The sequence below is a fragment of the Typopeltis vanoorti genome, chromosome 13, assembly GCF_054136105.1.
Source record: "Typopeltis vanoorti isolate ZY-2024b chromosome 13, IOZ_Tvanoo_1.0, whole genome shotgun sequence".
Taxonomy (NCBI): domain Eukaryota; kingdom Metazoa; phylum Arthropoda; class Arachnida; order Uropygi; family Thelyphonidae; genus Typopeltis; species Typopeltis vanoorti.
In genome coordinates this window covers 71,941,979-71,964,924 of record NC_143561.1, presented here as the reverse complement: position 1 = coordinate 71,964,924, position 22,946 = coordinate 71,941,979, and the positions used below count along the sequence as shown (strand labels likewise).

Here is a 22,946-nt window from a genome sequence, read left to right as displayed (position 1 = left end):
GCTAAAGAAACCCACAAGCATTCTATCAATATGCTGCAAAGAATGAATAACTCTTCTAAATGCAGATGCCGTGAGAGTTACTGACGCAGAAGAGATTGTTCAACTAATGAGTGCCCATGTTGTTAAAAGCTATCAAACCTGGTGTATGCCACATTGAGCTCTCTGCTACCTCTTCACCGGATAAAGAAACTCAGTGTGTGAGGACGAGGTATTAGAGCTGTTGCACAAATTTAATAAGAATTCAGCAATAGAGACTGATCAGATATCAGCACATGTGCTAAAAGAGTATTCAGCTGAACTGCTATTCCTCTGACCAGGCTGTTTGAACATGAGTCTCAGAACAGGGAATATTCCATAGGAATGGAAGAAATGTATGGTAATTCCATTGCACAAGGGTGGTGCTGAAGATTTTGGAAAAATAGGTTAGGGCTCGCATTCAGAAATGGGTTGACAGTGAATCTACTTGGCAATGAGCAACATGGGTTTACTAAGGGAAGGTCATGTTGTAGCAACTTGACCACATTCTATCATAATGTTACCACTGAACTAGACAAGGAGAACGGATACACCATGATACTTTTGGATTTTGCTAAGGCCTTTGACAGAATACAGCATGGTAGACGGTTGCATAAATCGGAGAATATGGGTTTGGGTTATAGAATATTAGCATGGATAAGAGGATGGCTGACTGACAGATATCAAAAAGTGGTATACGGGGGGGGGGGATATGAGTCTGCAAGATTTAAGGTAACAAGTGGTGTACCACAAGGATCAGTGCTTGGTCCACTATTATTCAATCTATTCATTAATGATATTGGGAAGGATTTGACAAGCGACATTCAGCTATTTTCTGATGATGCAAAGATAGGTAGGGTAATCAGGAATGCTGCTGATATGAAGTACTTGCAGAATGATTTGAATACACTGCAATTGTGGGCATGGGAAAGTGGATGTCAGTTCAATGTCAGTAAATGTAAAGTCATTCACTTCAGTGTGATTAGATATCCAATATATTGGTGGGATTATGTTTGAAGAAACTGATGAGGCTAGGGATCTTGGAGTGTTAGTAGATAGGAAGTTGAAGTTCAGAGGTCATGTAGCAAAGATGCAAATACAACTCAAAAGATAATTGCAATTCTAAACAAACATTTACATGTAAAGATAAGGGTTGTCATTTTACCTCTTTACAAGGCCTTGACTTGGACTATTTTTCACTTGGACTATTGTGCGCAGGTGTGGTTTCCTGGTTTCTGTTGTAATTCTGATATACTGGAGAGAATGCAAAGAAGAGTGTTAATAATGATATCAGGATTGTTGAATACTGATTATGATGACAGACTGAGAATTTGCAGACTGCAGACACTAGCAAACAGGAGAAAGAGGGTTATATGATCGAGACTTACAAACTTCTGAAAGGGTCATACAAGATTTCAATTGATGGAATTTTTCAATTTATGGAGGGTGGAGAAAGGACAAGAGGGCATCCTTGGAAGCTAAGAATGAATGCTGCTAAGAAAGGGATGAGGGCTAGATTTTTCTCTCATAGGGTGGTGCGTGACTGGAATGGATTGCCATTGCATGTTGTGAATGCAAGTAGTGTGAATGAATCCAAGAATAAGTATGATAGCTGGTGCATGTTGCATGTGCCTCCCTCGATGAGTCTCTGACTCCCTGGAGGTCTCTCTTAATAATAACCTATAATATCCATTCAGAAATTTATAGTAATTACACATTACTATAAATTTATGGTTATTATTATATGCTATTACTATATGCTACATAGTAATTAATGTGCTACACGGCATTGCACACTTTAATTGGAAAACGTCTAGTTCGATTCTCGTTGTGAAGGGAATAATCATTATATGGAATTTTTCAATTGAAGAATGAATTAACCAATCTCATACAGAGGTAGCAGGGTTTTTTTTCTCCTTGAAACTAGGATTTTTCATCCTGCATACAGACAAATTGGCCATAAAAACATATGCAATTTATACTAGCGGTGGTGGTGAGCAGTTGATGGCACTGGTGTAGATGATGGAGACAGAGTTGCAGAGTAGGTGCCCTCCCTCAATGAGTCTTTGGACTCCTTGGAGGTGTCACAATTATAAGTATAATAATAATTATTATTATTATAATAATATGTCATAAAAAATAAGGTGTTTTGTTTATCTGATCCACTTCAGCTGGGAGGGTGGTTAAATAATGGAATTACAGTATTTTGTGTGTGTGTGTGTGTTTATTTTCATTTTTTTTGTAAATATCAACCACACACACATGAGAGGACACAAAACCTACAACACAACAGTGCCATGTGTGGGCAAATGGTTATGGAGAAAGAAGGAATCGTTAATGCATTTCTAGAAGAGCTGGAGTTTGTGTTCATTGGGAAAAACAAACATGGGAAAGGCTGTTCCAAAGTAATGAATTATATGGAATGAAGGAGAAATATGAAAGTTGTTTCAATAAGATTGAAGTTGAATTGTGTATGGATATTGACCAGTGATTGCTTGAGTTTTGACATGATCAGAGGAAAGTATAGGAATTGGTTTCAAAGGAATAGGACCCATAAAAACACCTATAAAAAAGACAATGCTGTAATATGTAGTAACATTATTACCTTTCCATCAGCTGTAACAGCAAATAGAGTTTGTTCTCCTCCAACAATCTGTACTGGTCTAAATGATGTGACAGCTTCACAAGGAGTTGGAAGCTTTACTTTTGCACCTTCAACTCCTCCTAACTGACCTTTATGGTTGTGTCCCCAGCCATAAATAATACCACTTCCACCCCAGGATAATGTCCAATCTTCAGGCTTTCTGAAAGAAAAAAAATTTTTTTTTAAGTTTAGAAGCATTAAAAAAATTATAAAAATAATAGTGCTGTACCACTTTATTTTTATGGTTTGAAATATAATTCTGAAACAGATCAGAAGAAAATGTAATGTACTTGCACTCACTGTTATAAACTGAAACACTTCTGAAAACGCTGGAAAAGGAAAAGAATTTTGAAATATTAAACAAACAAACAAAAACAGTCTAATGCACCATAAAGTGGGTCTTAACTAATTACTTGGAACTAAAGAAATAACAAGGTGGGAGAATTTCACAATTGGCAAGCGATTTTTTGTTTTGGTTTTTATCAATAAAATTAGCTAATTATTGCTATTATGGTGTTCTAATAAAGAATATGTTAAAATAAATGCAACCGTAAAAAAACTTGAAAAATGTAACAAGATTTTATGTAAAATGTCTTATTCGGAAACCTGCTAGAAACTAAAACTAAAAAATAAAATTAATTATAAAAAAAAAGCTTTAGCAGCTTCTCAAACAACCGAGTCCTCCATGTATGGAATCACAGTTCATTAATTCAATGAACAGTGTTGCATATCTTTCGTGAGACATGTGAAAAGGTGTTCCCTATCAGATAAAGTCAGTTTTATTACATGACATTCTGCACTTGCAACTTTTTCATAGTTGCTTGAGCCTTAGCATCACACCAATTATATTTAGAAAGACAAAGCCAGCACACATTTCTCTTTTTCTAATATCACTGGTGTGTGTGAAGAATAAAAAAATTTGGATGCCTGATGTGGAGGGGATAGATTCTTGATAGTCTTCTGAATGAGCAAGGAGTGATTCACATTCTTCTTAAAAAAAGATTCAATTTTCATCTGTTTTGATTTTGATATATCATTCAAGATAATTATTATTATTCGTGACACCTCCAAGGAGTCCAAAGACTCATCGCGGGAGGACACCTATTGTACAACTTTCCGTCTCCACCACTACACCGAACCTCTACTACCAATCATCTACATCAGCACCATCTACTGCCCACCAACATCACAGCTAGTATTTTTTGTCTGTAAATTGCGTGTGTTCTGAAGGGCTGATTTGTCTGTATGCAGGATGAAAAACCAGAGTTTCCGGGAGGAAAAAACCCTGCTACCTCCGTATGAGATTGTATGAACTTTTTCAATCGAAGGTGAGTTAGCCAAAGATTCCTCCCGTCATGACGAGACTCGAGCTTAGGCCTTTTCCAATTGAAAGGCAACATACCGCCTTTCTTCCAACTCCCCGGCGAGGGAATCAAACCCCGGTCTCCCGCATGACAGGCGGAGATACTAGTCACTATGCTACCGATGAACCCAAGCACATGGTTCAATATGAGACTCAATGAACCAATTCATAATCAGAGTCATATGGAGATAATGATTTCAGTTTGTGCACCTCTTCAATAATTTCCTACAGATTTTGCATTGTTCTTTCGTTATCTCTGTATATCTGACAGTTTCTTTATGATGCTGAGGATTTCTTCTTCAAAGAGATCACTGAAATGAGACTGGACAAGCTGCCCCATTCTCGCTGGAATGAGACTGGAGATTTGCTATAAGCTGTGTCACTTCATTTTATTTATTTTTTGTTGTTTGATGGTTTTAAACCCTTTAAAAATTGGCCACAAGTTGGAACTGCAAAATTATCCATGCTGCTGATGACTTTTGGCTCACATTTTCTCATATTCTGAACTAATCAGAATACCTGAAACAGAGTATTTCTGATGTTATAACTAATTCATATACATATATTTTTTTAATGTTAACTTGCCTTCTAAGTAGTGACCGATGATGAAGACACCAAGCGAATTCAGCACTGAGAAGAAAAAAATATTGTTTGAAAGTGAGCATATGGAACTTCATCTTGAAGTCTGCAATGGCATGCTGATCTACTGGTCAAATCAATTGAGGTGGTGTTCAAAGGAAATTTTTTCCCTTTTATGAATCCTGGGGAAATAGTGAATGTCTGGGCAACTTGGACAATGATACCTAAGCCACTGAACTTGGATATTATTCAAAATTGAATTGGACAAAATAAAATCTGGATATAAAGAAAGGAAATGTACAGTTCAGAATGGTTGGTGGTATTAGGAAATTGATAGATACAACAGATGAATCTGACAGAATAAGGCATATAGACTATTAGATAAAGAAGATGGAAAAAATGCAAGAGATTCTAAAAGTGCATATGGGAAAAGTGATATGAGTGGTGACTGTAGAAATTGAAAGTCACATTTCCATTAGAAAATGAAGGCATGCTTCAGCAAAATGACGGAAATGAATATTTCAGAAGTTAGAGAGACCACATATATTTGTGAAATGGAATAGGAAAGTTTTTTTTCCTCCCTTTATGTAATATATTTATATTATAAAGTAAGGGACTCCTTGCTGAGCCATAATCCTTTTGTCTATATTTTCAGCAAAGAATCATGAATGCATGAAGAAGTTCACTAGACCCATTTGCAAACTGTGGCATTGGTGCGTCCTGTTTAATGCCTTCTGGGAACACCCAGCAGGAACCCAGATTCTTCCTGAAGTACTTTCATTAGCTTCAATACAGCAAATTACCAGACAGTTGGCCTATGAAATTAGCCATTTTAAAGCTATAACCTAAAATGACAGAGAATCACTCCTCTAAGAGCAAAAGTTAAAGATCTTTAGTCTTTCCTCTGCTATCCCTGCCTATGTTCGTTCATTCATTCATTCTTAGAGAGATCCACCCTCATAGTTAGATGCCTATTTTGGAGAGGCATATCTGTGGGGATACACTAACAAGCCAACTAAATTGTAAGCAGAGACTATGGCTAGTGAAAGTTTGGCACACCCAGAACCAATGTTTTAGTAGGTGAATATTTCATTCAGTACACATTTTTTTTACTTTCAAGGTTTAGCCTAGTTAGACACAATGATGCATGCTATCTTGGCTATCTCAAAGCTAATCTATAACCCCTATTTTTAGGCCAAACCTATCATGAAAATTATCCTTCCAATATTTGTAATGTGTTGTTTTACATATCATCTCAACTGAAACCTCTCCTTAATATAAGAGGATCTACCAAGCTCATTTGGTATCAACAATGCATCTTTGAAGGCAAAGATCTTTATAATGGATTTCAACTGAAGATGAGTTAGTTATTTTCATACAGAGGTTGCAGAGTTTTTCTTCAAGAAACACAGGTCTTTCATTCTGAAAACAGATAAATGGGCCAAACATACATATTAGCAGACAAAATACACTGTCCTCATGGCCTTAGTCACTTAAGCCATAACTCCAAAGAGTCAATTGCATAACATCAGAAAAGTATAAATCAATGATTCTTATGTTTGTTATTTGTCTTTACCTATTATCTGAACATTGAACTCCAGCTTCATTCTGAAAAATTTATCATTCCAATTATCCTAATGGTCTCAATTATCACTAACAATCCTTTCTTCCTGATTCATAGGAGGTGGATGCTATATAATATAGTGAATCTTCTTTCCCTTTTAAGTGGTTCAATGGCCTGACTGTTTGATGGTAGGATGGATTACTGGTGCAAGGATGGCAAAGATCATATTGTGCCAAAACAAAGTTACAACAGAACACAAGGTAATAAATAAATATTATAAAGCAATAAATTAATAAGTAACATATCTGTACAAAAAGCAAAATTTAAAAAAAATTATAAACTAAGCTAAGTACTATCTACACAAAAATGAAATTCATAATCAAAATCTGCTTATATAAATTAATTATTTGTAAAAATTAAAAATGTCATGCAATTTGTCCAAGTCTGATAACATCTGCTTGAGTATATGGCTCAGCTAGATGAGTAAAAATTCCATTTCTTTCTCTCATATGAAGTCATGGCACTCCCAGCATATGACAAATGGTAAGATGCATGTTGCATTTTTCAACCATAGGTGGGTCATCAGAATTCAGTAAATAAGAATGTGTAAAATGACTGTGACCCATGAAGAGCCTAGCAAGAACAACTTCCTCTCTTCTGTTTCTTTGTTGATTAGACTGTCAATGCTTAATTTCTAACTTCATTTCATGCAATTTGTTTGTCAGAGCTTCTTACAATGAAGACTGCCATTGGGCAATTAGCTTTGATCTTATAAGTCTGTATATGGGACTGTCAAACAAAACATGGAAAAAGTATGAGCTGATTTTGCAGCTGCATCTGCAATCTTATTTCCCTTAATTCCAATGTGGCTGGGAATACAACACAAGTGAATATCAAAATTAAGTGCATTCATTTTGTACAACAGTTGTAAAACATCACAAAGCACTGGATGTGGATAATACACAGGAGATGAGATTGCCTGTAAATCAATCAATCAATCTATATAAATTACACATGCTCAGTGCTGATAATTCATCATCATCATGCATATCGAGGATTTAGGCCTAGCATGGCCTGTTCTGGCCTTAGAAGTCATCGTAGAATCCTTTAAGTAGGACGTCCTGGTAATTCTGGCTGATAATTCTGTTGTATAATTACTACAATCGAGTGGGATCTGATGGGATAGAGTAATGTCAGGAAACAAAGCAGCACAACCAACAAAGGTCTTAGATCTTGAACCATCAGTATAGACAAGAAGGAAATCAGAGGGAACTGCATTGTGTCCATTAAATAACTGCATATAGACAGTTGGAAGAGTAAGAGATTTCCTTAATTGGCACAGTGAGACGTTGCAGAATGGAGTGCACACCTGCCATTGAGGAATGATGCTATGAGTTGTGCATGTAACATTCATGCTAATAACTTGCATAATTTCTTTAACATGCATGCATAACAGGCAAATGACAGTCAGAAGTGTCTGATATTGACCTTACCAATGCTGAGAAAAGGGCTCATTTTCCTCAACATAATGATTTTGAATGGGCAATGTGCAAAACACACCAGTAGCTATTCTTATACCTTGAAGATGGATAAGGTCCAACCATTGGATCAGAGCATGCTCTCAAATGCAAAACTGTAAACCTGGGACTCATAATGAAGCTTGGACCATAAAAGTAAACAATAGAGATGTAGCAAGAAACACAGATCTGCACTTGATTCTGTAGAGAATAGTTTGTGGAGTATAGTCAATGCGTTTATTTTGCATTTCTTCCTAAGTTTGATAAATATGTGTAATGAAGGTAAGCTTTCTGTTAAAGATTAGTCCCAAGAACTCAGCCTCTCTAGTGTTACTGGAATAATATCTTGTCTCATTCTTAAATCAGGATCTGGGCAAAAAATAAGTTTTTCAGTGGAAGTGTATCGAGACAGATTTTTTGGCTGAAAAATTCTGAACCAATTATTGCAAGTGCAAGAAGAGACAAGAATGACTGCTCATTGAAATTGTCTTTCAATTACCCTCATATTGCAGGTGAAAGTAAATTGGGAAGTCACTGACAAAAAGAGCATTGCATACTATGGGGAGGAAGTGAAACTATCAGTGACTGAAATAATCTTGATTTCAAAGAGTGCTGCATTTAAAACAGAGCCTTAAAGAAAATCTTCATTTTGGGAATATTGCTGAGATAACGTGCTTCCCACTCAGACTTGGAAGACCCAGTTGGACAGAATGTTTTTAATAAAAACAGGAAAGTGTCCCTTAAAACCAACAATAAACAGGTCTTTTAATATGTCTTATCTCCAAATTGTGTCATAAGCTATTTCCAGGTCAAAGAAGCCAAACCAGATGTTCTCGTTTCAGGAAAGCATCTCTCATATATGTTTCTAAATGGACTTAATGGTCCAATGTTGATCGGTATCCATGAAAGCTACACTGTGTGTTGAAAAGATATTTCTTGCTTTCTAAGTACAACTGAAGCCTTGCATTTACCATTTTTTCCAATATTTTACAAAGACAACTGGTTAGAGTGATAGGTCAATAATTGTTTGCTTGTGTTAAATCCTTTCCAGGTTTAGGGATAGTAATGACAACTGACTTATGCTAACAACTGACTAATGCTAATATACTAAGAGAAGAAGATCCAGAGAAGGTGATGGAAGATATTTTATCATGCATGTGATCAAATCCCACTGCACTGTGATGAGAAAGAATAACAATGCTCTCTTTAGTTCCTCCTTAACAAATGGATGATTGTATGGCTCTAGCCCACTGGTAGAAAAATTTAGCAGCCATTTCACTTGTTCTTTCAATGTGAAAAATACAGAAGGATATGAAACTGTTGCAGAGATTCAAACAAAATTTTCTCTCAAAATGTATGTCGTGGTTTTGGGTTCAGCAACAAACACACCATTATGATTAGAGGTAGGAAAAAATGGTGTGTTTTCCATCTACCTTTCATCTTCCAAATTTCATTTTATACAATTTTTGAATTTGTTGTTTGATTAATAGATGAAGTAAATAAAATCCATGATTGTTTTTGACTCTGATATCTAACATAACATGTTTTGTCACAAGTTAAAAATACAGAAGGATATGAAGTTTTTGTTGAGATTCTGGCAAAATTTTCTCCCAAAATGTTATCCATGGCTTTAGGATCCACGGAATTAAAAATATGTGTTCTATATATACCTTTCATTTTCCAGATTCTATCCCACACAGTTGATGAATTTGTTGTTTGATTAACAGATGTAGTAACAAGATACACCACACAGAAGATGTGGTAGTGTAGCTACGAAATAAGCCCTGTGCCCCATCTGCTTGGCACTCATGTTTCCACCGAGGTTTTGGATACAAGTGATATCAAGATGATGTTTTTAGAATTGTGACTTTTGCTGCCTGGACAATAAAATCTGTTATATACTTCACTGCTTCAGCATTAAATTTTGTAAAATAGAAAAAGTATTTATTCCACAGAGTGGGGTCTATTTTTTCACAGAGGCATGTAGGAGAGCATGGTTCCTGTAAAGACAGTGCAAGTAACAGGAAAATAATTAATTTCATAGATGTTCTCTTCAATAGCCCACACGAGCAGTGAAAAAACAGTAGCAGAGTATATTTTAAGATCTATTTTAGAATATGAGCAGGTAGTCATATGAAAGAAAATATTGACTCTATTATTATATGGAGAGGTCATTATTATCAAGCATTTTCTCAACAATACAACCTCGTCCATTTGTGTTCCTACTACCCTATAGTGTTATATCCATTGAAGTTATTCATGAGACAAGTATGGGCTGAGGAAGTTGCAGTATACAATGAAGTTCAATCTTATTTAACTTATAACCTAGTGATAAATATATGGAACATAATGTAATAAGAAATCCTACAGATATGTGAATCACTACAGGTTCCAGAGTAGTATTAAGCAGTACGTGATGAAAAGGAGTATGATTGCCCACTAGGATAGCTACACCCCCATGAGCCGGACCATCTCCAATTCTGTCCTTGCAAACAGTAGTGGAATGGAATTCATTAAGTTTCTTTCCTTATTGGTTTTAAATATGTTTCCTGCAGACAGAAACGTTTATATTTCTGCAGCAGAATCAGAGAGATATATATATATATATATATATTTTTTTTTTTGCAATTTGCTAAATTATTTTTTAGATTATATTTTAACAAATAATTTATTTTTTAAATTATTTGTTATTATCAATCAAGTAGATTTGCTTGACAGATAATAACCAGATTTTTAACTAGTATGCAATTGTTTATTTATACTAGATGTTTATTTATAAACATCTGGTTGTATACAAGATTCTCTGCTCATGTAGAAAGATATACTTAGATCAGACTAGAGAAGTTTTGAAATCTACAACAAAGAACTGGGCAATGATGAAAAAAAATGGGAAGAAAAAAAGGAAGACTCATAGTGCACTAAATACAAGAATAATCTTAAGTCCCGAGCAACATCAAATAGAGTAATATGGACAAATATCAGAATGGGGAACAGAACAAGACTTATTTTTCCCTCTTGTCCCACCAAAAGTTCTATAAAGGAAGAAATGGAGGAATTTTTCAAGGCATTAGAGAAGGCAGCTGACACAATGAAAAAGGAAAATTTGGTCCTTGTCGGAGATCAAAACAGTAGAGAAAGAAATGGTTATCAGATATGTAGAAATGTTTGAGAAAATTTGGAGAAAAGGGCAAAGCTAATAATAATGGTAAGTACCTGCTGGATTTCTGTTCTGCACATGGACTAGTTATTACTAACACCATGTTCCAATATAAAAATGTGCATCGATTCACATGGAAAGAATACACAAGTAAGGAAAGTCTCATTGACAATGTTATTGTTCATAACATTTTTTCCCACTGGTTCAAGACACAAGAGTATAAAGAGGATTTGAAATTGGAAGTCACCACCACTAATTTTAAGCATGATAAAACTGAATTTCATACTGAAAATAAGAGCACTATAGTTCAGTAGAAGTGGCATTTGCACTCTACAGTGCTTGACTGCACGAAGAAAGACATAAGTTTGAGTCTAGTCGCCGACTGGAGGAACATTTTTCTAAACCTTTTTTCGATCAGTTCCTGAGTTAGTCAATCTCTGGCACAGGGAAGTGGGTTTTTTCTCCAAGAAACAGGTTTTTCATCCTGTAAACTCAAAAATCTAGAAAAAAAGCGTTAGCTGATTTTTTTTATTTATTTTTATTTTTTTTTAATAAGAGCATTTAAGATAGTCTTAAAACAAATCAATGTTGATCAGCTTTTCAGAGGTGAGTAACCTTCAGAGATATAGACTCAAATACACATACTTTATTCAAGAGAAAATGAAAGAGTTTGAAATCAAGAACAAAATGTTGAAGATTCAGTGACAAACCCTGAAGAAAACATTGAATAATTTAGCCAGAGAGGCATGTGGTGAGGTTGTCTACAAGAATAGAAATATCAGAACTCTGGGCTGGACTCAGGAAGTTAAAGATGCAATCAAAGAAAAGAGGAAGTTTATCAAAAGTTCCTGGCAAGTTAGCTTATGCTTTGAGAGAATATATTACAGAGAAAAAATGTACAACAGTGAAGAACTAGCGAAACAAAAGCAATGTGAAGACTTTTGTAAGAACCATAGAATATAAATATCAGGAAAGTAGTAAAAGCTTTGAATTTTTCAGGAAATGACAACATATACTACAATATTAATTAAAAAAAAAAACAACTTGAATCAATACCTTCCTATATTTTGGCAATGTTACATTGCCTTCATCAGGGATCACAACAAACAATGATATGTGCATGCAGGCACTAACACTGAGCAGATGAGGCTGAATAAAGGCAACAGAAGTCAGGCCTAGAGTCCTAAACTGTGTCCCCTAGTTGGCTAAATTGGGTTGTCATGGCCATTGGGCTGACAATCTTAAAATGCAAACTTCCCAAATTTGGGGCAGTAAGCTCCTTAAAAAGAGCTAACCTTTTTAAGGAGCCTATGGAGTGTTCTGATTTGAGTGCTACTGGGATCACAGTCTGTAGGAAGGTAGGTAGAACAATCTAAGAGTAAAGAGGCAAGCTTACCTGATTGGTTTCAAACCACAGAGGCATTTCCCTTATCAGATATGCTTTGGTGATTATTATTCTGTTATTGCTTTTTATCTCTTGCAGAGCCTCGAATTCTTTTTTTTTTTTTTTGTTAGGCTGCTTTTTGGTGGTTTAGCTTGGGTGAGAATACTGGGTACATCTAGTCTGATGTTGTTAGCCATATGGTTATGAAGACTGCAGATACTTCTTTCTACTTGTTTCATTATTTTCTCTGCTGGAATTTTCTTAGGTACTATTACAAAGTTATGGCCATTTTGCACAAATTTGCACAAATTGCCCTGAAGCAATTTGTGCAAGTGCACTAATTGCTTCAAGGCAACAGAAGATAAGTTTACTACCATGTTGGGAGGTAGCTGAGGTTTGGAAACTGAGTTTTTTTGTAGACTTTCAAATTTCTTAATGTGCCTACATCTTATTCTTTGAAATTCTTTGTCTGCTGAATCATTTGAGATGGCAGAAAGGATTGTCAAAGGTCAACATTCAGTGTCATGGCAAACTATGCTTCCAGTGCATGGATAGCTTCATTGGTGTTGGCTAGGAGAATGCGGGAGGTGGCAATCTACTTCTGTAAAAGAGCAAAGGGTATGGTTTAGGACTCTAGGCCCGACTTCTGTTGCCTTTATTCATCCTCATTTGCTCAATGTTAGTGACTGCATGCACATATCATTCTTTTTTGTGATCCCTGATGACGGCAATGTAAAATTGCAAAATATAGGAAGGTATTGACATTAAAGTTTTTTAATAAATATTCTATTTTTTACTAAGTAATTTAAGGAAATTACAATGTCACTAGGATATACATTAAAATAAATTTTAATATACTTCAATATTTCAGCAATGTCACGTTGCCATTTTCAAGAAACTTAAGATCACGACATGTGCACGCAGGCACAACAAACAGTAAATGAGGAAGAAGCAGGAAGCTATTATTATGATCAACTCATCACAAAACCATGTTGCCCCTATTTCCATCTATACATTTCTGTATTTTGCTCTTGACCAACTTCTCCAGTACCTTGACAACTCCTGATATATATGCTGATTGGTCGAAAATTTGCTACATCAGTCTTGGTACATCCTTTATGCAGTGGAGCTATTTTCCCCTCTTTCCACCCTGTTAGGACTAACTCAGAGCTGAGATTTTGATTAAACAATGTCATCAAGAGCACTGACAATTTCCTATATGTCAATACTTGTAGAAAAAGCCATCAAAAACCAGAAATGTGAAAAGGCAGCTGGAGTGGATGATATTTGACCAGGATTGCTCAAATATGTAGGAATAAAAGTTTTACAGTGGTTAAACTGCATAATTCAGAAGATCATGTCAGAGGTCTGCATTCCAGATGAATGGAAAAGAGCACTCATAGTACCTGTTTATAAAATGGGAAATAAAATTGAATGTGAGAGTTACAGAAGCGTTCTCTACTGAGTTATCTGCTGCAAAGATTTATGCAGTGTATTTCAGAAAAGGCTAGGAAAAAATTGTGAAAAAGACCACTGAGGAAGAACAAGTTGGGCTCAGGCCAAAAAGAGGCTGTCAGGATCAGGATTTTTACTTAAAAAAAAATACAGTGGTATCTCGCTAATCCGAACTAATAAAATCTGTGCTCATTCGGATTAGCGAATTTCCCCCAAGAGACAACAATAACTAGCATTTAAGACAAAAATAATCAGATTCTAATGGTACATCAATTTAATTCTGTAAATAAATGAAGTAACTGATAGAAAAAAAGCTACTGTACTGTAATGTGAAACTTAAAAAATAATACAGTACACAAGTTTATTTTAGTAAAAAAATTAATTTGTGATGTACCTGTATTGTTGAGGATTCTGATTTAATAAAATTGCATAGTTTAGTACATAACTTAATTTGCGTAAAAAATATCACTTTCTTGTACACAACACAAAAAAAGTTTCACAAAATAAAACAAAAAAAGTTCGTTTTTTTTTATTTCTTTGTAAAATAGCCACTGATTTTCTTTTCCCTCTTGGAAGCTAAACTTTTTTTGAATGCTTCTTCTCAGAGCTGCATTAGCAATAAAATTCTGTGAAATGGCATATCATTCTTCTCAGCCCATTCTATACACATATTAAAACTGTCAACTGCCTCTTCATGTTTTACTTTTTTTTTCTTTGAGTTCTTTATCATCATTGTCTAATTCATTCTGTAGCGTCATATTTATAATTTCAGCATCTGGTTTGATTTGAATTCACTTTCAGTTCTACCTGTAATCCACTCCGTAACATCTGTTTGTGAAATTTCAACATCTGGATTTATATTTTTAACCAAATTATGAATGTTTTGAATTTCCTCTTTTTGTATATCATAAAAATAAACTTTTTTTCTTTCAAATTGCAGTTTGGATTAGCGAGATACCACTGTAGTTGAGATCTCGTGGGAATATAACAAGGATCTGTATTAAAGTTTTGTAGATCTGGAAAAAGCATGTGATAGGGTGACAAGTGAAAAGCTATTCAAAATGCTGCAGTTATATGGTGTAAATGGAACATTATATCGGACAGTACAATCTACATTTGAGTTGGAAGTCAGCAATCAGAATTGAAGGAATTACAGGAAGATGGTTGATGTTAAATTAGGTGTGAAACAAGAGTGCACATTATCTTCATTGTTATTAATCATCTATGTGGATCAGTATGAAGGAAAATAGTATTAAACCTGATATTAAAGTTGGAGATGTTAATCTCAGCTCTTTATGTAGATGATGTTATATATCAAAACATATTCAGGACAAGTCTGTAGGATTCCCTGCCTAAATTGAATGACTGTTGTAATAAATTTTGTATGAAAATCAGCAGTAAAGAGACAATCAAAATAAGCATAAACATTGAAAACTTTAACTGCATCTTGAATGGAGAACCCATAGGGAAAGTAACACATTTCAGTTATTTAGGCACAATTCTAGTGAAGATGGCATATTAAATATGAAAACAGACAACAGAATTAGTAAAGCTGGTAATGTAGGAAGTCAGTTGAATAAATTTATATGAATAAGTGAGAAATTAGTCAAAAACTAAACTATCTGTATAGAAGACAGTGTTCAAACCAATTTAACTTGTGGATCTGAGAGATGGGTTAGAAATAAAATAATCAAAGACTGGAGACCACAGACATGAGAATTCTGAGAAAGATCAAAGGAGAATACAGATGGGATCAATGGCAGTATCATATTAAAAATGGGATATTAGTTAAGAACTTGTTTGAGGTACTACCGGAGATTAGTTCCGCTAATGCATTCCTCATTGTTAACATTCAGGAATGCATTAGCAAAGCTAATCTCGGGTGGTATAGTCACATGAACAGAATGGGAGAGGAAAGGTTAGCAAAACTAGTGTTCATTGCAAGCAAGGCAGGAAAAAGATCCAGAGGAATCCAAGATCTAGGTGGTCTGATCTGTATAAAGTGTCTTAGGGAATAGAAATATAAAATATGATAATATTTTAGTCTTGAAAGAGAACAGATTAATCTGGAGGAAAAGTGTTTATAGAAAATTAATAATGATGTAACTTTTTCATGTAATACTATCATAATATCCTGTACATTCCCAGAGGTACATGTCGGGAAATTGATGATGAAAAAAAAATATTTTTCATATTAAAACTGATGAAAGCCAATTCACTTAGTGATCAGGAAATTTAACTTGCTGAAACTCAGTAATCTGCCTTTTAACAAACAATATAGAAATTAAATACTAAACTAGTACATAACACACACACACACACACACACACACACACACACACACACACACACACACACACACACACACACACACACAGTCATGGACTTTGTAAATACACATTAAAAAAAAAAAAATGTTACACAGATTTACCTGTTTACCCATAAAATGAGTTGTTCATCATGTTCCTGTTTGAAAGTTTCGTGGCTTTCATGGTGTGCTGTAATGATTTCCTCTTCTGGAATCATTTCTCGAATTTTTTTACGAACTTCTTCACAAAAGGAGAGTGGTAAAGGTGTATGGCTAATAAGTGCAGAAGCTACCCTGGTTGCCATACAGTAACGTCGAAACCATGACCACCTATGATTTTCATTACAACATGGTAAAGAGTCTAGACCAAGATCACATGCCAGAGCTGCTAACACCTATAAAAATTAAAATCACATTTTTCATTGAATTAGTCTTTCAATACCAAAATAACTTCAGAATAATTCCTGATATTGCTGAAACTAATAAAGAATTCATTGATATAACTCTCAATATCAGCATATTATTATTATGTGATACCTCCAAGGAGTTCAAGAACTCATCAAGGGAGAGCACTCTATAATTTTCCACTACTTAATATACTAACTACACAGAACACCATTTTTTTTGTCTGTAAATGAGGTGTTTTTTCATGGCCAATTTGTCAGCATGCAGGATGAAAACCCTGAGTTTCTGGGAAAAAACCCTACTACCTCTGATGAGATTGGCTAACTCATCTTCAATTGAAAAAAACCATATAAAGATTCCTCTCATCCTGATGAGAATCAAACTTAGGTCTTTTCCTAATTGAAGAGTGCAATGTACCATCATTCTTCCAATTACACTATGGAGGCACTTTATGTGTACTGATTGAGAAATAAAAGAATAATTATTACATTTTGCATGGATTAGTCTTATTAATTAGATCAAGTCATTGGCACCAAATGCAAAGTGTGCTAACCTTTACAAAGGTTCTTTGCATCCTGGATGACAAGACTGAAGCTAAACATTATAGGTAGGCCAATCTATGTGACTGGAGAGAGAGTGGCGATGACTGGCATCCAGAATTGAGTTAATAATAATAGCAGTACACTCTGTGGCAGTCAGCATAGGTTTAGTAAAGGTGAGTTGCATTTTAGCAATTTATTTAAGTACTACATGGTGGAAAATGCATATATAGTGGTATATTTAGATTTTGCAAAGACATTTGATAGAGTACCACACAAGTTGGTAACTAAACCGGAAAGGATGGTGTTAGATACTAGATTAATGAGTTGGGTAGGTGACTGGCTGTTAGATAGGTATCAGCAAGTTGTGTACTAGGGAGCAGTATCCCAAAAGAGGAAAGTCACAAGTAGTGTGCCATGTATTATGGGTCTTTGTTTAGACCATAGGTTCCCAAACTTTTTCGGGCCACTGCCCACTTTGCAAGACATAAATTTTGTAACGCTCCCCCATTATACACACATATATACATGCTCTATTTTCTCATTGACATAGAAAATTGACATCTATTTCTATCTAACATGGTAAATTTTCAAATGATTAAATAATTGAAATAGAAAATTGATAAAAAAATTGATCGTGTAAGACGGGCATAAGATGAATTAAAATTTTAAATGATTATCTAATTGCAAAAACACGAAAATAATCAATTTTTAAATATATATTATTAATTTCTTCTATAAAGAGCCACTGACCCCTAGACTGCCTGAACGCCCCCGAATGCTTCTGATCCCACTACAGCACCCCCCCCCCCCTCCCAGAAGCCTTCAGCACCCACTGGGGGACGGCACAGCCCACTTTGGAAACCTATGGTTTAGACCATTATTTGTATATTAATGATATTAAGACAGGCTTAGAGATATGCAAGTCTTTACAGATAATGCAAAGTTGCATCGGTATCCAAACAAACAAATAATTCTTTTGAAGATCAATAAGCCATGTTTAATTTCATTACTCAGTCTATATCCTCATCAACATTAGTTTCATATTAGTATGCTTTCACACTTCCCCAGATATAATTCATTTCAGGCTGTTTTACATTGTCCTACATACATTTGTGCTCTCTCTCTTTCCTCTTTCTTTTCAGTAACTGCCGTGTCATAAATCTTACCACACTTTGATCAATCTCATTTCCCTGCTTATTCCATTCATTCACTTACTTCCTCTTATGTTTTAACTATGAATGCCATAATCATTCTTTCTTTCTTGCATCCACTTTTTTACTTTTATAATTTGCCTCTCTCTCTCTCTCTCTCTCTCTCTCTCTATATATATATATATATATATATATATATATGCCTTAAAAAGTATTCACATTCAATATTCAACACCAAACCAATAAAAGGCAGCTCTCTTAAATCATTACAACTCCCCACTCCATACATTCACAAATTCTGCAACTTTTAATTCATATAGTTCAGATATCATGCAGTTCATAATCATTTGTTCTCTTCAACTCACTCTTGTCATAACTGGACAATGCACAACTTTCTTATCTACATTATTATCATTCTTAACTTACTGTGACTTCCTAAAATTACTTTTAAAATCCTTTTCTCACTTAAGTCATTTGTATACTCAGAAACACAACTAAATTTGACTCCTGTTTACACATAACAGATTGTTTTTCTTTTTTCCCAAGAAAACCAAATCAAGTTCCTCTCCCCCTCTCAATTTTTTTTCAAATTATCTGTTCAATCCCAGCAAACAAAACTAGCAAAAATAAATATCATCATCATCATCAGAAACCAGGGTGCCAAGAAACTCATCCAAGGAAGGCTATAAATCACCCAAAACTAGTTATACCTTCCTCTTAAAGTCATTCACACTGGATGCAGTCACTACTTCAACAGGCAAACTGTTCCATTCAATTAGTGCTCTATGAGAGAAAAATCCAGCTCTCACTACTTTCTTAATCATATGCAAATTTAATTTCTGAGGATGCTTTTTGTTCTTCCCACACCTTCTATATAACAGAAAATTTCGACAACCAATATCCCATAGCATCCTTTTGAAGTTTATAAGCTTCTATCATATCATCTCTCTTTCTGCTATTTACCAGTGTATGCAGTCCAATATTCTCAATCTCTTCTCATAATATATGTTCTAAAATCCTGATATCACTATGCCAAATCTGCACACAAAGGTCTACATGTGGTTGTATCAAGATCTTCTAAAGAAATAAAATGGATTCATTCTTACATGTCAATATTCATTTCAGCACTGCAATTATCCTTTGAGTTGTATTTGAAATTTTTGCCAATTGTTCACTCACTTCAAAGGTATATGACCTTTCAACTTCCTATCCACAATAACTCCAAGATCTTATCAGTTTCTCCAAGCATAATCCCATCAATATAATATGCCACTGAAATCTCACTGAAATAAAGTGCTTTACTTTACACTAATTAAAACCGCATTGGCAGTAATTATCATTTGCCCACAGTGCTCCCAACTATTCAAATCATTCTGTAAGTGCTGCTGTATAATCACAACATTCCTGATTGTCCTACCTATCGTTGCATAATCAGCAAACAGTGGAACATCTCCTGAGAGCCCTCCCCTCCCAATATCCTATATAGACTGAACAACAATTGTCCAAGGATTAATCCCTCATGTACCGCACTTCTTCTTTTCAACCATTTTCTGTCCACTACTGGACGAAGGCAGTGGACAGAAAATCCACCTCCTCCAGTTCTTTCCACCTTTCTCTGTTCTTGGCAATGGTTGACCAATTTTCCCCGACAAAATTTGACAATTCATCACTCCACCTTCTTTTAGGTTGTCCTAGGCCTAGTTTCCCTTCTTTTGGAATCCAGGTCATTAGTATGGTGGTCAATCACTCATCTTCTCTTCTGGATAGATGTCCAGCCCATTTCCATTTTAGTCACTTATGGTGAAGAATGATGTCAGTGATGTGAGTCTGGCTTCTTATCTAGGTGTTTTGCTTCTTATCTTTTAATGTGATGCCTACCATCAACTTCTCCATTTATCTTTGAGTTGTTGTTAGTTCATTTGCCAGTGCTTTTGTTAGCAACCAAGTTTCACAACCATATGAGATGACTGGAAGTATACATTGGTTAAATGTCTTCCTTTTTGAACAGAGTAGGACATCAATGTTTTGAAAAATGGTTTTCAATTTTCTGAATGCACTCCAGGCAAGTTGAACTCTCCTATTTATTTCCCTTTGGAGTCCACAGTTAGATCAATGAGATGACCTAAGTATGTATATGAAGAGACTCTTTCCAAGAAATTGTTTTCTCTTATTATGTTTTTTTGTGTTACAAAATGATTAAACATGATTTTAGTTTTTTCTTTCTGTTTATTTTTAGACCGATTTTTCTGCTTTCACGATATAGGTCTTCTATCATTATATTAAGGTCTTCTGGAGTGTTTGCAAAAATTATGATATCTTCTGCATATCTTAGGTGTGTTAAGTTTCTGTTATTCATTTTTATACCAAGGTTTGTCCAATTTATATTATTAAATATTTCTTGAAAGACTGCTGTAAAGATTTTGGGTGATAGAGAGTCTCCTTGTCGGACACCTTTTTCAATTGATATTTTATTGCTACTCATGTGAAGTTGGATTGTTGCAGTGTGGTATATTGCCTGGAGGAGGTCCATATATTCTCCAGGAACTTCCTGATTATGAAGTGCTTTGATTATTATATTAGTTTTGATGGAATCAAATGCTTTTTCATAATCAATGAAGGCTAAACAGAGAGGCAATTGGTTTTCTCAGCTTTTTCTATTATTTGTTTTACTGCATGAATATGATCGATTGTGCTAAAGCCTTTATGAAATCCTGCTTGTTCTACTGGTTGATTTGAGTCTAGAAGCGGGATTAACCTGTTTGTTATTACTTTTGTGAGAATTTTGTACAGATTAGAAAAAATGCTAATTGGTCTATAGTTCTTTACTTCTTCTTTGTCCCCTTTTTTTAAATAACAGTATCAGAGCAACATTTTTCCAGTTTTCTAGTATCTTTCCCTCTTCTAGGCATGGATTTAGTAAGTTTGTGACATGGTGAATTATATTGTTTTCTCTCCATTTAATTAATTCTATGTGAATTACGTCTTCACCAGGACATTTTCCATTTATTTTAATGCTTGTTTTATTTCATCTGAAGTGAATGGGGGGATGAATTATATATGTGATGGAGACGAGTTATTTATATTTGATTTATTTATTAAAGGATCACTATAGAGTTCTTTATAAAATTCTTCTAGTCTGCTTAGAATTTGTTCTTGGTTCTTTATTGTAGTTCCATTCTTATCTTTTATTGCAGTTATTTGACTTTTGCCAACTGATAAATGTGTTCTTAGTATTTTCATATTTTTATTGTTTTTAATTGTTTCTTTTATTTTTTTGTGTTATAAGATCTTATTTCATTTCTCATCTTTTTCCTTATTGTTTTGCATATTCTATTTTAGAAATTAAGTTTTTGCCTTGTTTCATATTTTGTCTCTGTTTTAGCAGTTGTAAGGTTTCCTCTGAAAGTTTATGTACCACACTAGTCACCATAAATCTGGAAGATTCACATCCCTCCCATATACCATTTTCTGATACTTAACATTGATTTTCTGATACTTAACATTGATCACCCACTTATCCAAGTCAATAATAAATTTAGTTTAATCCTTTATCCAAGTGTGAGCAAACAAAGTTTGTGCCTGAATGGGAGATACTGAGATAGGAGTGTTGTGAGCTTGCTCCACCTTTGTAACGAGTTGCCCGGTGTCGTACCACCTTACCCCAGTCCTGAAGATACTTTCAGGTGCAAACTTTGTTTGCTCACACTTGGATAAAGGATTAAACTAAATTTATTATAGTCTAACCAAGTGAAAAATAAACTTTCAACATCCAAGTCAATAGTTTATATTCTAATCCTGTATCTTCTAATTTATTCAATAGGCAAACTGTTCCACTCATTCAGTGACCAGCCTTTCATCTGGTAATTTATTAAATTCTGTAGCACAGTCTAATTAGTCTAATCTAATAATATCATTGTGTATCCATTTCTTCTATCAAACTCAGCCATAACATTATTATAAAATATAAGGAAACTGTTCAGAAATGACTTCCCTTTAGTCAACATCCTTGTTGATCCTTGCAAATTATAGCTTATCAACCCATTTGTGTGAGTTCTTACCAACTTCTCTAAAAATTTTACCACCTACATAATGACAGGTTGATAGTTAGGCACATCAGTTTTTGCACCACTCTTGTACAATGGGATAATATTCTTTCCATTCCTGTGGGAACTTTCCTGAGCCAAGACTCAAATTATACAAGCATGTCAAGGGCCTAACCAGTTCACCTGAAAATCCTTTAATATAAGTGCTGATATTCCATCTGTCCTTATCACCAAATTCTTATTCAAGTTATGCAACAGCACTAGAATCTCTTTTTTACATATCTCTTCATCCAATGTAGTGGTATCATTGGATGAAGAGATATGTACAGATTAGAGAAAATACTAATTGGTCTATAGTTCTTTACTTTACTGGCATGTTGACAGACTTGAGTGAATAAATTTAGTTTAATCCTTTATCCAAGTGTGAGCAAACAAAGTTTGCGCCTGAAAGTATCTTCAGGACTGGGTTAAGGTGGTACACACCAGGGCAACTCGTTGCAAAGGTGGAGCAAGCTACCAACACTCCTATCCTAGTATCTCCTATAATGCAAAACACATCTCCTTGCGGATATGTCTATTGTTATGCATTAAGGGAATGGCCACTACCCAGACCGGTTTCGACCTTTATTGAGGTCTCTTCAGTGGGAGCCAGGCCCAAGTCGAGATATCAGGCAGAAGCATTAGCAGGTCATCTCCACCTATAGGAATTGCCAATTGGTGTGCCACCCTTTTTTAATAAATTACTCTGGATTTAGAGAAAGATGTTGAAAGTTTATTTTCCACTTGGTTAGAGTATAATAAATTTAGTTTAATCCTTTA

The 22,946-nt window shown here is 34.9% G+C and overlaps 1 protein-coding gene across 1 annotated transcript in view; it reads right to left on the bottom strand.

The window, feature by feature from the left end:
- The window catches only part of LOC150100279 (E3 ubiquitin-protein ligase HERC2-like), a 338,356-nt gene that overhangs the window by 16,821 nt on the left and 298,589 nt on the right, over nucleotides 1-22,946 (bottom strand). The window contains exons 21-22 of the mRNA XM_090402625.1: nucleotides 16,110-16,381; nucleotides 2,621-2,819 (exon numbers count right to left, since the gene is read on the bottom strand). Of these exons, the coding sequence (XP_090258751.1) occupies nucleotides 2,621-2,819; nucleotides 16,110-16,381 (471 nt within the window). The remainder of the gene's footprint in view (nucleotides 1-2,620; nucleotides 2,820-16,109; nucleotides 16,382-22,946) is intronic.